Below are 14,496 nucleotides of genomic sequence, written 5' to 3' on the forward strand. Positions count from 1 at the left end.
CCAGGTGTGTCAGCTGGGGCTGTGTGGGGCCAGGGCTTGAGCACGAAGTGTGTGCGGGTGGCTTGGCACCTGGTGGTTGTACCTGAGGAGAGGCAAGAGGGGCAGGACCGTTCCCTGCTGCGTGTCCTCTTTGGGAAGCCCTGGGCGAACAGAGCTCCTGTTACCTTCTTAAGTGAATTTTGATATTTAACATCACAGACACAGTATCTCGGAGTTTTTGTCTGTTTGTTTGTTTGTTTTGTTTTTGCCTCTTTTCATCCTGTCACAGTGCTCCATACATCAAGGAGTTGGTATCAGTAAAACATGTTAACGCATCATCCAAGCACTGTGAGCGTCAGGTTTCCGATGGCCTGCTTCACCCAAAACTTTGCCACAAATGATAAGTTGGTTTTTCACCAGTGTGAAAATTGAATGAACATTAGATTTCTGGTAACAACCATGAGGACTGTGGAACTTACTGATTCAAGTTGCATCAGTCAGGTTTTTCAGATGTTTGGTGAAAAGGTTTAAAATTTTAACTCTGCTGGGAAGAAACGTGAGTCCATTAACAAGAGGCACTGAATGTCTGGTTACAAGTGAGAGGCAGGCCTGGCAGTGAGGTTTTGTGGGTGCCTCCCGCTGACTTGGAATGTGGCTGCTTGGACGTCTGTGAGGCAGACTGCATGGAGAGCCTCGGACATCACTGAGGCCTTCCTGGGGCACCGCTAACTTGGCTTCATTTAGAAGAGAAGAGTGACCGCCACACTCAATGCCAGCCCCTCTCAGTTTGTCTCACCAAGGGCCTGGGTCCGACCTGCGGAGTAGATGGTCTCACTTTCCAGATGGAGAAACCAGGCCTCAGATCAAGGACCTGCCTGCACCCTCCCAGTGAGGCACCCAGAGGTGGGCACAGAGCCCGGCCCACCACTGCAGCCTGGGCCTCCCTTTTCTGGGAGGTCAGACATGACTTCCCAGAGTCCTCACCGAGGGACCAAAGCCAGTCCCTCAGTGCCAAGCCCAGCTCTGCAGGGGACCCCACACCCACACTGAGGGGAGACTGGCTGGGCATGGCCCCCATGGAGTCAGGGCTCTGAAGATTGAGGGGGCTCTCCACCCAGCAGACGTGGCCCTGGCCCTCAGTTGTTTCCGGGGAGAGCACTTCACGCCCAAAGGATTTCCGACCATGTTATTGATCACTGGGGGGAGGGAGGGGATGCAAGCCATCGAAAGGCCCTGCCAACCAGAAATGGGTCTGTAAAAAAGGCCACCCCTAACTGGAATGTTGTGCAGCCATTTAAATAAAAGTTGTGTCGAATTCACATGAACACTAGAAATGTATTCAGCATAACATGAAGTGGAAAACGCATGATACAGAATTATACACAGTGTGATTACAGCTGCACGGAGCAAACCCACGCGTTATGAAAGTGTAGAGATAAATTCCTATGAAATTCATTTCAATTAGGTAAAAGGATTTATTATATTAAAAGATGCAGGGGAGGGTATAGCTCAATGGTAGAGTGTGTGCTTAGCATGCACAAGGTCCTGGGTTCAACTCCCAGTTCCTTCGTTAAAAAATAATAAATAAATAAACCTAATTACTTCCTCCCCCCGCCAAAAAAAGGCGCAGATAACTGACTGACCAGTTGAGTGGGGGATAAAGCTAGATTTTTACCTCATTCATTACACCAAAAAATTAAAATAGATCTAGGATAGAAATATGAATAATTAAATCATGTACATACTAGAAGAAAATGTGGGCCAATAATTTGTTTTTAATAATCTTAGAGTGAGAAGATCTTTCTAAGCATAAAAGAAAATTGACATAAATGTGACTGCTTCAAATTTAATACAGACTTCTTAAAAACAAATAACAATGAACAACATTTTTAAACCATCAAAAAACTGGAGAGAAATATTTACACCACATAGGAAAAAGGGCTAATTTTCTGTATAAACAAAGGACTCTTACAAATTAGTAAGGAAAGGATCAGTGCTGCAAAAAATGGGCAAAGGAGATGCGCAGACAGTCCACACAAAGCACAGCTCAGCTTTATTCAGCAGTGAAGTTCAGTTTAAGTTTACCCAGTGTTGGCACAGCAGAACACTCTCGAATGTCACTGGCAAGAGTTTAAATTGGTAAGGTTTTTGTTGGAAAGTTTCTCAATAGCTCTCAAAACAACCCCCCAAAGTCCACAGACCCTTTCACCCTTGTAATCCCTCTGTGAGAATTTTAGCCAGCTAATTCACTGTCAGAATTATGCAGCAACATCTATGCCATGATCGTTGTGGAATTGTTTGGTAGAAAGGAATGATGAGCCATCTAAGGGTCCAACGAGGCTCGGGTCAGTTATTTAGTAAGAAGAGGAGGAGTTACCTATGCTGGAGTTTTCCATGGCTCAAGATAAGTGGGAAAGCCAGCTGCAGGGTCCTGTAGGCGCTCTGATCCCTTTTGTATTAAAACGAAGGGGCGGGGAGTATATATTACGCTGTAATATATCACATCCGAGTTTACAGTACACTGCAGTGTATTTGCACGTTGCGCTGTATTTCTGTACATCTAGAAAGATTTTAGAAAGCTACAAAAGAAGTCTATCTGAGAAGTACAAATAGAGCCGAGGAAAGAAGAGGACATTTTTACCTTCCCTGCTCTTATAATATTTGTGGTTTGGGTTTGTTTGTTTTTTTAACTCAGAGCATTTATTAGTTTTACAATTGAAATATGTGAAAATGTTAGTGATGCTTTTCCATAGATGATGGAAATCTGGGTGACTTTTTTAACTGTGTAATTTCTACTTTTCTGTATTCCCAGGTTTCTTCTTACAAGAGCATGTGTTATATTCATATGATGTAAAAATAATAACCTTATTTTTAGAGACTTTTCTGCCAATGAGGAGGAAGGAATGCTATTTATTGACCAGGGAATTCATTTGGACATCATGGGAAATTTAAATACATGGAATGCGGCTGAAAACATTCAGAATGTCCCCATTAGGTATTAGAGTTGCATTTGCATTCCATTCTAACAGAAACGGAACAGCTGTCACATCTCTTTAGTACATCCTTTATTCCGATAAATTCCTTCACAGCGTCAGCGAAATGTAAATGTGTCATTCTTCTTGGGCTAAGTTCAGAAAACAATGAGTGCGTGATGATGATTTTTTCTTCTGCTCTTTTTAATATCTGGCATTTAAGAACAAGCTACATTTAGGATAACCTACATCAGTTACCTCATGTCAGGTCCCAAGGATGCACGCTTCCCCTCCTGTGATGTGTGGGTGCCGAGTCGGGTGGTCAAGTGGTACCCGGCCACGCGTCCCAGTGGAGACAGCGCATCGCCGGAGCTCCACGACACACAAGATGTTTGTGAGTTCGTTAACGCGATGACCAATCTGGCTTTTTTTCTCTCCTTTTTCAGAAAGCTGCAGGAGACCCAGATGTCTACCACCTCAAAGCTGGAAGAGGCGGAACATAAAGTTCAGACTCTGCAAACAGGTGTGCTCTCCTTCCTGCTGGTCAGGTGGCTGCAGGCAAAGCTGACACCAGGCAGGTTTGCTCCATTTCCCAGTCCCTCCAGGTCCCCTCTGATACTTGGCGCCCCGGCGCAGGGAGCCTGGAGGAGGGAAGGAGCCCAAACCCCTTCGTGCCTCAGACACCTCACCCCCCCCCCCTGCAACAGGCAGCTTCTCCACCTCGACTGCATGAGTCACCCGTGCTGAGTCGTGGTGTCAAGGTGGGAGGCTTTGCATCCCATTTGCATCACTTCCACAAGCCATCCTTTCTTCCTGCTCTTTCTCCAACAAACACGTCTAAATCACCAAACTGTCAAGGGCTGACATCTCATTTGGAACAATAATGGTGGGGAGGGGGTTGAAGCCTGATTTCCACCCTGTGAAGTTAAAGGAGAACAGTAATGCAGACTTCTAAAACTTTAAAGATACCAAAAAAGGTCGTGCCGAGGTTTTCATCACTTCTTTAAACTTCTTTGTGCCTTTTTTTCTTTTTATTCTGAAAGGGAAACTGCACTCTATATTTAACTTCAATGTGGAAAAAAAAATCAGAAGACATCATAATCCAAGTTTAAAAAAAAAACACAAATGGCAGAGTGGGAGAAAATCATCACCACACATTCACAGACAAATAATATCCAAAAAATAGAAAGATCACCTGCAAATCAAGCAAAATAGATACTCAGCCCAGGAGAACAACGGGCCAAGGGCGGGAGCAGGCAGTTTACAGAAGAGACACTCGTGGCACGAGATGCACGGAATTTTTTTAAGAGTCAGGGAAATGCTCATTAAATCAGTGAAAGATTGTTTTGGCTGTGAGACTGTCAAAAATTTTGTTTTAATTGATAGTAGCCAGTGCTGGTGAGAGCAGAGGGAAGTGGTCGCGCTCTGGGTATTGCTGGGAATGTCAGTGCCTCCTGGGAGGCCAGCTGGGCGGCGTTTATCTGAAGTGGCAAAGTCCAGGCTCCTTACCCAGCACCTTCCCTTCCAGGTCTCCCGAAGCACCAGGCATGTGGCAAGCCCTGTCCAAGAGCCAGCTGCTACTGTCATTGCCTGTGTCCCAACATGCAGAGATTTCCATGCTTCTGCCAAGGGCATAGGGCAAGCATCAGAAGATATCTGTATTGTCCTATTTATTGGGGAGGGGGGTGAAAAATATATATATATACACACACTTTACATCCAATTATGTATGGAAAAAATTTTAATAGTAAAATTTGTTTAAAAGCAGGAAATCTGCACACTAAACTAGTAACAGTGGTTATCTTGGAAGAGGAGTGTGCAATGAGGCAAGCTGGCCGTGGAAGGGGATTTTCTGTTCCATTCTGTGTGTACTTTTGTGATCTTTGCCTCTTTTGAAATGAGAATATATGTCTACTTTTCTCTCTAATTTAATCTGAACAATTAATGTCTTACATTATGGTTTTATGTCCTCTGCCTTTCAGCCCTGGAAAAAACTCGAACAGAATTATTTGACCTGAAAACCAAATACGATGAAGAAATTACTGCCAAGTAAGTCTCTGCCTGATTTCCTCCATCTGCATGCCTTTGGTCAGGTATCTCCCGAGTTTGCTAATTCATGAGAGAGTTCCCTGCTCGCCCTCCAGTCTGTTGGCTTTGCAAATCAGCACAGGGTTTAGAAGATCCTTGGCCTCTGAGCTTTTGTAAGGAATAGGGTGTTGTTCCCAGGACCTGCCCAAGACGTGACAGTAAGCTCTGGTGTTGTTAGAACAATCCTTCCAACTGAAGCTTTTTTTTCCCCTTAATTATTGTGAAGCCTGGTCACCACTGTGCCTTTTGCTAAGAAAGTTTGGAAAAGAGTCAGCTTATAGATGCTGTGACACTTGGGGCGTTTTGTGGAGCTTGGTCTGTGCAAAGCACATCACCTTTTTACCTGTGCCCAAGTCCTTCGCTCCCACACAGGTGTATTTGTTCAAATCACACGTGACAGTGCTGGGTGTCTGTGGGCAGACACGTACACAAAGGGAGCGTGCCTGTTTGGGCAGGTGTATCACACAAGGCTCTGGTCGGAAGGAAATCGGTCATCTACTGTGGGTACACTGTTGACAGCCCACCCTCCACACAGAACAGCAGGAAGGAAGAAGGAACACTGATACAAATCAAGAAAGATGAAGAAGCAACAACTCATACCCAGTAACACCAGGCTAAAGTTTGACAACTTTTTCCTGTTCTGAGAGGCTCCTCCCATCTCTAGCCGAAAACTGGGTACCCCCCAACCCTCGACAGTTGTATCTCTCTGGAGGCCCTAGGTGGGCGCTCGAGTGGGGAAGTGGCTCTGAAAAGCCCCGCCCTCCCCGCCGGCTCCCGCCGCGTGGGGCACTGGCGCTGGGCTCGGCATCCCTCTGCCCCAGCACACTCGCCCTCGGCCCTTGAGGTTGCTGCCGGGCCAGCTGCTCTCGGGGCACGTGGTGGGTGGGCTCTTGACCTTCACTGGGTTGTTTAGTAGCTCGACACCTTCAGAGCCCAGCTCCCCGAGCCTGGTGATCAGAACCGATTGCGATCATGAGCACAGAACTTCTTCGTGAAGACCAAAACATCCCGGTCAGTCTTGGCGACTCCAGCTGACTTGCTGGCATAGCTAATCTGGGTGGAACCCACCAGATTATTTTCCCCTCCTCTGATCCTAAGGTATGGTAACCAGTAAAATTACACTCTATTGGTGGTTCTGGTATTAACCCTTCCAACCCAGGGCATCACTGTCGATGGGCTGGCAGGTGTGTCTTCCCCCCACCCCCCACCAAACCACAGCCTGAGGGTTCCTCACCCTCCAAGACGTACCAACTGTCATTACCTTGGCGCTCCTCGGGGTCATGTCGGGTTCTCTCTTCTGCCGGCGTGTCATCTTTGTTTTTCTATTATTTCTGCCTGGACTTTTTTCTACTACATAGGTTGTTTTTCTCTGGAAATTTGGTTTTTCAAAATTGTAACATTTTCATCTGATGCAGAGCTCGAGCCTCAGTTTGTAGCGTTGCTTCCATAAAACAGTTTGATCTGAAGATGATATGTTAATTCCTTCATTCATCCACTCTCATCCATGTCATTTTACTTGCCAGCAAAGTTCATAGTGACTTTGGTGATGATATATTGGATTAGCTCACTGTTTTTGGCTGATTTATTTAATTTTTGTTAAACCACACCTCTTAAAAGGCAGAGCTGCATTTTGTGCATTGTTATAGACTATCATTATACAATGCAAATTTGCTTTATTATGCACTTAAAAAAAAAATTTGTGCAGCCAACCTCTAAAGCCATCTAAACCCATGGTTTTCAAACTGGGTCGCAATTGTGGAATCATGAATGGCGACCGGCTAGTTAGGTAAGAAATAGAATCTAAAACAAAGAATAGAATAGAAAGTGTCATGGCTCATGGCAGTTAGTAAAGTTAGGTATTGTTTTGTGACACTTTTGTTTAAATTATGTGTATAAACCTGAAAATACACAGTTATTGGCTTGCAAGGGAAAATGTAGTTCTTCCTGTGGATCTCAGTTGAAAAGCCAGTGATCTGAGACTGTCACCAAAGCTTAAATTCCAGAAGCCAGTGTCTCCTGCATGCACACTGGGGAGGTGCACTCATTGCCTGGTGACATCGAGCGTCTGCTGAAACTGTCAGAAATTGACAGCTCAGAATGCCACCTGTCACAGGATGGCCAAGTCCTGGACCCTGGTTTAGATTCATAACTTCTTATTCTCTTCTTGGGCTTCTACAAAACCACATAGAAAATGTGTGTCCATGTGATCTGCTTTAGGGGTTGAAGAAGCAAAGCCTAGAGAACAGGCATCTAGGAAGTGCTTACACCCCCTCCCCCGCCCAGCCCCCTCACAGGCTTGCATCTCCTCTAAGGAGGGAATGCGGCAGCCAGGGAGTGACTGGGGGACAGAGCAAGAGAGGAAGGGCCGTCTGCTCCCTATCCCCACCCTCCGCTGGCCTTGCTGTAGGCCAGGGTGACGCCGGGAGATGATTCCCATATCAGCCAGAACCACCAGCTACCAACCAGCAGCCCAGTCACCTGTTCCCAGGTGATCCTGCTCCCACTCCCAGGGTGGGGGTCAGAGGTGCCTCTTGAGATGACGGGGTGATTTTCAGTCTCAAGTATTTTTCTAAGTTACTGTTTATAGGTGCAGGGACCCCGGGCTTTTCCTAAGCAGCCAGCCCTGTCATGTGACGGGTAAGATCATTAGATCCGGGGTCTCCTGAATCAGCAGGGTCACCCAGGGGAGCACCAGAGGCCGCTTCTCCTGAGCCCAGACCTCTCCTAGGACCCCCAGCCCACCGGCCTTGGATGAGACATGACGATGGTTGGCGGGGCTCCAGGAGAAACGTCTCTAGACTGTTTCCCATCAGATTAGTGTATCTTCAAGCCAAAAAGATGTTTTTCCCCTCAAAATCTGAGTAAGTGAAAATCTACATGTTACTTGATCGTTTTCATTGAACTAATAGATGGAAAGGAGAATCAGAAAGCATGGGGGTCGGTCGTTCCATCGCGTATGCCCCAGGACGGTGGCAGTTGCTACAGACTACTGAAAGGGCGTGGGTGCTCTTGGGGTGTGTCCCCTCCTGTGATCACAGCAGGAAATCCTCTCGTCTCCTCCAGAGAGGGGGGAGGCAGAGATGTGCCGGGTACGTGCGCGTGCGTGGAGAGAACAAGCCTGGAGGGCATGACTCAAAGGTGACAGACCCCCTCGTTAGCCTCCTGATATTCCTGGAGGCCTCCTCTGTGCCTAGACCTGTGCTGGGCTCTGGAAGTTCTGAGATAAAAGGCTCAGGGGGAGACAAGCCATCGTGGTCCAGCATCACCACTGCCGTGTTAGAGGGGACGTGAGCACAGCCCCTGTGCCGTTAGGGCGTCCGCAGAAGACAGACGGCCTCCTCCAACTTGGAAGGTCAGGGCACGGCGGGGAGGAGACCAGAGGGGTCGAGGCATCCTGAGCAAGCACTGGCCCTACCTCACCACACCTCTGTTTGCAGGGGCCAGCTGGAAAGGAACTGTGGCCTTTGGGAAGGGGCAGGGATCCAGGGCAGCACCAGCAATCCCTGACCTAACGCTCCTCCCTCCGCCTGCCGGGACTCCCCCCAGCCAGCGGAGCAGCGGGGGAGGGGGAGCTGACCATGGGGATGGCGGGTCTCCACGCAGGACCCCACCCAGCTGGAGCCAAAGGACAGGAGGGTCCAGGAAGCCTTCCTGAAGGGGGTGGCCTGTGATTTGAGGCGGAAAGATGAGCTGAGGTGAGGGGTTGCTGGAGGCAAAGGAGGACAGTCTGTGAAAACACAGGGCTGGCGAGGCTGATCCCCCGAGGACCAGCCCAAAGCTCCACGGAGGCCAGGTGGGATTGGGGTTCGGGGTGGGGTGTGGATGAAGGCTCAGTTGGATCAGCATTTCCCACATCAGAGATGGACGGCTAACAAAAGGCAGCCCAGGGCCAAACACTTAACTGTAAATGGTTCCCAGAGTAAGTAATCCATAAAAAATGCAGAAAATGGACTGAGATAATAATTACTACTTTCTTTTAACTTCTGAGACAATTGCTTCGGTCTTTGAGATCCCACGTGAAGTTTCCCCCTCCGCATTCCTCTCCCCTTTTATTTTCTGGGAAAGGTTTGTTGCTCTCTTATCTGCCTCAGGCCAGACCTACGCATATCATATTAGACTAGACATCTTTTCATTAATACATACGAATATAAGCCCGCCGGTGGCGAACCTTTTCACAAATGGCCTTAAAACATTTCAAAACGATGTATTTTCCCTCTTTGAAGGAAGGGATTCTTAAAAACCTACTGACAGAAAATGCAGGAAGGGAGTGGGGGAGGCATCGTGGAACGTGGGCTTTGAGTGGATGACTGGGGTCCCCTGCTCACTGTCTGTGTCCTTGAATAAGCCCATTGACCTCTGTGTCTCTTCTTTCTCGTCTGTATAATGGGCATAATAGTAGTCAGGACACTGGGTGGCTGTGAAGAGTAATTAGGTGTGTGTGTAGTGCCCAGGACAGTGATAGCAGTAGTCGCCGTCACTAATCACTGTCAGCTATTCTGTTGTTCACGAGTAGAGGCTGTCAAGACGAGCTTGCCCTGGGCGTGGTGCGCGTGCGTTTCTGAAATTCATGGGCCTTGGAGAAGACTGGCCCCAGTGGTGTCGTCTCCCCAGGAGAGTTGAACAGCACGTGATGGATGCTTCGTCTCTCCGTCACTGGGAGATGCCACTGGGGTGGCCATCCCTTACCCCCATTTTGGACAGAAGCCTGCGGGTCAGAGGCAGCGAGGCTGTCTGGAGCCCCGCTGACTGTGTGCAGCCCTGGGCCTGCGTCAGCTGGGCCGGCACGGCTGGCTGGGACAGGGACAGCCGCAGTAAAGTTTTCCATGTGTAGGCTTGAAGCAAAATGTAATTAGCCTTTATGTGCAGAACAAGGACCCATTGATGAATACAGCTGGTCTTTGTTTTGTCCTGTCGTTGAGAGTGGGAGGTAAAAGTGTTCTTCTTCATGTTTATTAATGCAAGATTCCTTAGACAAATGGCAAGCACAGTTTAATATTTGTTGGAACAGAGGGGGGCTTGCCAAAACAGTTGTTGTGTAATAGGATTGCAGGGGTTCAGATTATAACCGTTTCTGGGTTAAATAAATGAATTATTTCTCTGCTTTTTTTTTTTTAAGTTACAAAAGTACCTCCTCCTCAGATGGTCACCCTGTGTACAGATCCCCCTAGTTCTCTTAGCAGATAGGCTTAGTCACCCTGATTGACCTAAACTTGGAGATTCTAGCAAAGTAGAGCTGCTTGGATTTTAAGAATTAAATGGTTCCCTGGTATGCCCTTGGAGGTGGGCAGACATCTTTTGTGGCCCCAGGAGAAAGGCCTGGACAGCTCCCCCCGCCCCGCCCCGCCCCCGACTCCACGCCTGCCTCATGCAGCTGCTCACTTGTAGTTAGGCTTAGGTGGCTGCTGCCCATCACAGGAGGAATGTCGCCCTCCCGGCCAAGATACTAGCATTCTGGGCCAAAATGCAGGAATTCCCATTTTTGCTCAAGTCCACAGCCACCTCTTTGCTCTGTCCCCCCCAGAAAAAAAGAAGCTTCAGTTGTAACACTAACAGTTAGCTTAGTACATTCCTCTTAACTTGTGGGCTGAGGCTCTGAGCCTCCGATGAAAGAAAATATTGAATTGCACTGAAACGCGGCATTTTTTTTATAGCTCATGTTCGTCTTAGGAGAATTTGCACCTCCCAAACCTTTCCTGCCAGTAAAATTCATATTTCTTAACGTTACTCATGTGGTATTCCTTGCCTATATACTTTTTTTAAAGCACGCATTGTATGCACACATAATTACATAGTACATTACAAGAGAGATATTTATGAGGACCTTCACGTGTGTTAATGTTAGAGTACTTTCTTTTTATCATATATATAACCAGTGTTTTATCACAAAATGCAATATGCTCTGAGAAAGCAGAAAACTTTCCCAAGCCAGCTTGGCTTAGGACTTTATTAAAATTGTTTAGGGGCGCCTATGCCCAGCACCCTGCATGATGGAGACAGGAATTCTGTGTCCTACCAGTGGGCATGGAGGCCCTAAAATGAGATTCGACAACGTGAGGGTGCTCACAGTTGGGGACACGACTCTGCGGGTGGGAAATGCAGCCAGTATGCCGTGAACGGCGGTGAGATCGAAACGGTCCACGCAGCTGGATCTCCCCGGACTATGTCGCAGCACTTTGTCATGTGGCAGCTTGTTCACTCTTTTCAGCAGTCGTGGAGGAAGTGTCTGCCATGTTCATTGCATAGATGAGGAGTCAGTCCTTGGAGCACAGAGTCAGGCCCCAAATCTAGTCCTTTGGACTCCAAATCCAATGCTTTCTGCACACTACCACTGTGGCCTATAAAGCCTATTTTTGTGCTGCCTTCTTAAGAGGGCAGTGTTGCTGGGGAGGGTCTAGCTCAGTGGTAGAGAGCGTGCTTAGCATGCATGAGGTCCTGGGTTCAATCCCCAGTCCCTCTGTTAAAAATAAATAGACAAATGAATAAATAAACCTAATTACCTCCCCCCTACAAAGCGGGGGGAAATGATAATAAAAAAATAAGTAAAATTCTTTTGGGGAAAAAAAAAAAAGAGCAGCGTTCCCTGAGAGCAAGTTCACCAGGTTAACGGCCTTCTTGAAGGATTTCAAGACTTCTTTCTCTCCCTCTCTACCAGCCCCATTGCTTTTACTCTTGTGGACTGATTTCTCTTTATTTTTTTTTACAGTTCCACATGTGAGACTTAGGAAACTGAGCCAGGTAGAGCCCGGGAATCAGAACCCTCACATTAGACAAATTTTTCTTCCCAATTGAATTTGAAAAGACCAATCTCAGGGTCCTGAAATGGAGTCTTTCTGCTGTACCTTTAAGAATGTCACATTTTCTATTTCCTGGCTTTTTGATGAGTCATCAGTTTCCAGTACGGGTTACTGTAATTATCCTGGTTAGATTAATTTCCCTAAAAATAGAGAAGCAGCTACTTGGATGGTTTCGAGGGGATGGACTTGAATAAAGAAACTCCTGCCTGTTAAACCTTAGAGAGAAATCAGACTTGCCAGGAACAATTGATGACTTTTTTCCCCCTGTATCTTCTCTGCAAAAGAGCACGTGCATTTTGTAGAATTCCTGGGATTTTCTCTCTCTGGACGAGCATTTTGCTTCATACCTAAAATGTGATGTCTAGGTGAGTCCTTAAAGGGCTTTCCTTGGCTTTTGCGCTGACTACATCTGTTTGCCTTCTCGGAGCTGTGCAGCCCTGATCTGGAGTTTTCCCCAGTCTGGGAACTCTGCAGAAAGAAGGGTGTGGCTTCCTATTTGCAAATCCAGGTAGAAATTCCTCAGAGTACCAAGGATTCTTCACCTGTTCTGTCGATTCCAGGCGGGTCTAGAAATTATAAGGCATCAGTGAGAATTGGCAATCTTTACTCCTCCTCCCCTTTGGCTAATCATAAAACACCATGTTAAAACGCAGGCATTGTGTCAGGTGATGGAACCACAGAGTAAAGAGGGCAAGGGAGTTAAAGATGCAATGTGCACACCAACACACAGGCTCACATGCTCTTACACAAAAACGTACTACACTCGTGTACATACAGCTTGTCCTGTACGCGTGTGTGTATGAACATGTTGATGAATACAGAGAGAGCAGTTGCGTTTGTCTTGCATGCTTGGAGAGGGTGTGGTAGAGAAAAGCATTATTCGTAGGCTATCCTTGGGTTTGGCTTGCTTTTATAAAATTTTTGGTTTTTTAAGAGATCCTTAAAGTTTTTCTGATTCATTATAAAGGACAGTCTTGGAGAACTCACAGTTTGCAGCTAAAGGGAACAGGTCAGGGGATTGTTGGAGAAAACATCAGTTGGTAAACAATGGGAGCACGTTTGTGAGCTGCAAGGTGGGCAGGGTAACGTGCGCCTTCCTGCTCGTGGGGCTCGAGGAAGGTGACTGGTGTGTCCCCGCAGACTGCACAGAGTTGGCACACGTCTCCCAAGCTGCCTCAGAGGAGGGCCCTTGTCTCGCTCCCCGCACGCCACGTGCCTCCTGGCCTCATTGACACGCGGGGCTTTGTTGGACTAGTCAGCCTGCGTGCGCCTTCACTGTGAAGGCAGATGGGTCGGGGGTAGGCGTCTAGGAAGAAAGCTGGAGCCACCTAAACCTTTCACGTGCTTCAGGAAGAAAGAATTATGATGGAAGCCCAGTCTGGAACGTGCACACCGCCTTCTGCCCCCAGTGAAACTCCTCCCAAGGCCGTTTCTGAGCCCCCACAGGAGCACCTGCCACACGGAGGGCTATGGCCTTGCAGGTCATCGTGACACAGGGCGTCTCCTTTGTTTCTGAAGCAGCAGGAAAAATGAGATCTGACGCCCCCGACCAGCCAAGGGCCACTGAAGGGAAGCAGGAAGGCTGGTGGGAGTGAGAAACTCCTTCCCGGGGAGTTTCCTTCATCTGACATTTATCATTTTTAATTACAAAAGTCGCCCATGCCCATTCTCGAAAATTTAGAAAATTCTAAAAGAGTTTTAAAAATCGATCATCACTCATTAACCCACCAGGCAGAGGAAACTGCTGTTAACACTTCGGCACAGCTCCTTTCAGTCTTTTTTCTATCCGGTGCTCTATTTTTTTCTTTTTTCATGAATGGCATCAGACCAATACGCACTCTTCAGTTACCCATGAAGTTCCCTGTTGTTTGGGAGCCTGATTTGTCACTCTTGTACAGATTTAAATTAAGGAAGCTTCACACTTGCTCTGTCTCTTTGTGCTTTTATCATCTACCAGTGGCTGTGGCTTCTCTGTGGCATTATCGGATGAGGGAGTTTGGGTCCCCAGAATTCTCCCAGAGCCCTGTGATCAGAGTGCCATTTGGTGACACTTACAGGCATCCCAGCCTCCTCTAGCTGGTGGACAGTGGAAGGGGCTAGGCCTTGAGTCAGGAGACCCTGGGTCCAGCCCCAGCTGTGTCGCCGGGTGTAGCCTAGCACAGTTCCCTCTCTCTCAGCGGCAATGCCCTCATTAGCAAAATAGGAAGATGGGCTGGACCACAGACATGTTTTAAGAGCCTGTCCATTCATTTCTTGGCCTTTTGAACTTTATCACCCAGTTTCTCCCCCAAAGCCAGGATCATCAGTCTCTCCCAGCCAAGTCTGTGGAGTGGCCTTCAGGGCAGGAGCTGCCCAGGATTCAGGGGACACTGTGAGCGTCAGGGGAAGAGCCCGGGTCTCAGAGTCACTACAATGTTTGATTCCTGACTCCGCGAGCGCCATAGCCTTGGGCAGGACACTCAGTTTCCTTACTCAGGCCTTAATTTCCTCCTGAGTGAAGTGCAGCCACACACACCTAGCGCCTGGCACAGTTATCTACACGCACGCCCGCCCTCAGTAAACTGCAAGGCCCCTCGCCCCTGCCTGGCCCATTTAAGAAAACCAGTCTCTTCCAACCCTAAAGAACCCCTCCATTTTCCATGTTTGACTTTTGAAAATCAGTC

General features: G+C 47.7%; 1 protein-coding gene across 12 annotated transcripts in view; it reads left to right on the top strand.

Moving 5' to 3' along the window:
- The window catches only part of CUX1 (cut like homeobox 1), a 353,997-nt gene that overhangs the window by 226,286 nt on the left and 113,215 nt on the right, over nt 1–14,496 (top strand). For all 12 annotated transcript variants that reach the window (XM_074345859.1, XM_074345857.1, XM_074345864.1 and 9 more), the window contains exons 7-8: nt 3,398–3,474; nt 4,934–5,000. In XM_074345859.1, the coding sequence (XP_074201960.1) occupies nt 3,398–3,474; nt 4,934–5,000 (144 nt within the window). The remainder of the gene's footprint in view (nt 1–3,397; nt 3,475–4,933; nt 5,001–14,496) is intronic.

This window comes from Camelus bactrianus, chromosome 18 (assembly GCF_048773025.1).
Source record: "Camelus bactrianus isolate YW-2024 breed Bactrian camel chromosome 18, ASM4877302v1, whole genome shotgun sequence".
Lineage (NCBI taxonomy): Eukaryota > Metazoa > Chordata > Mammalia > Artiodactyla > Camelidae > Camelus > Camelus bactrianus.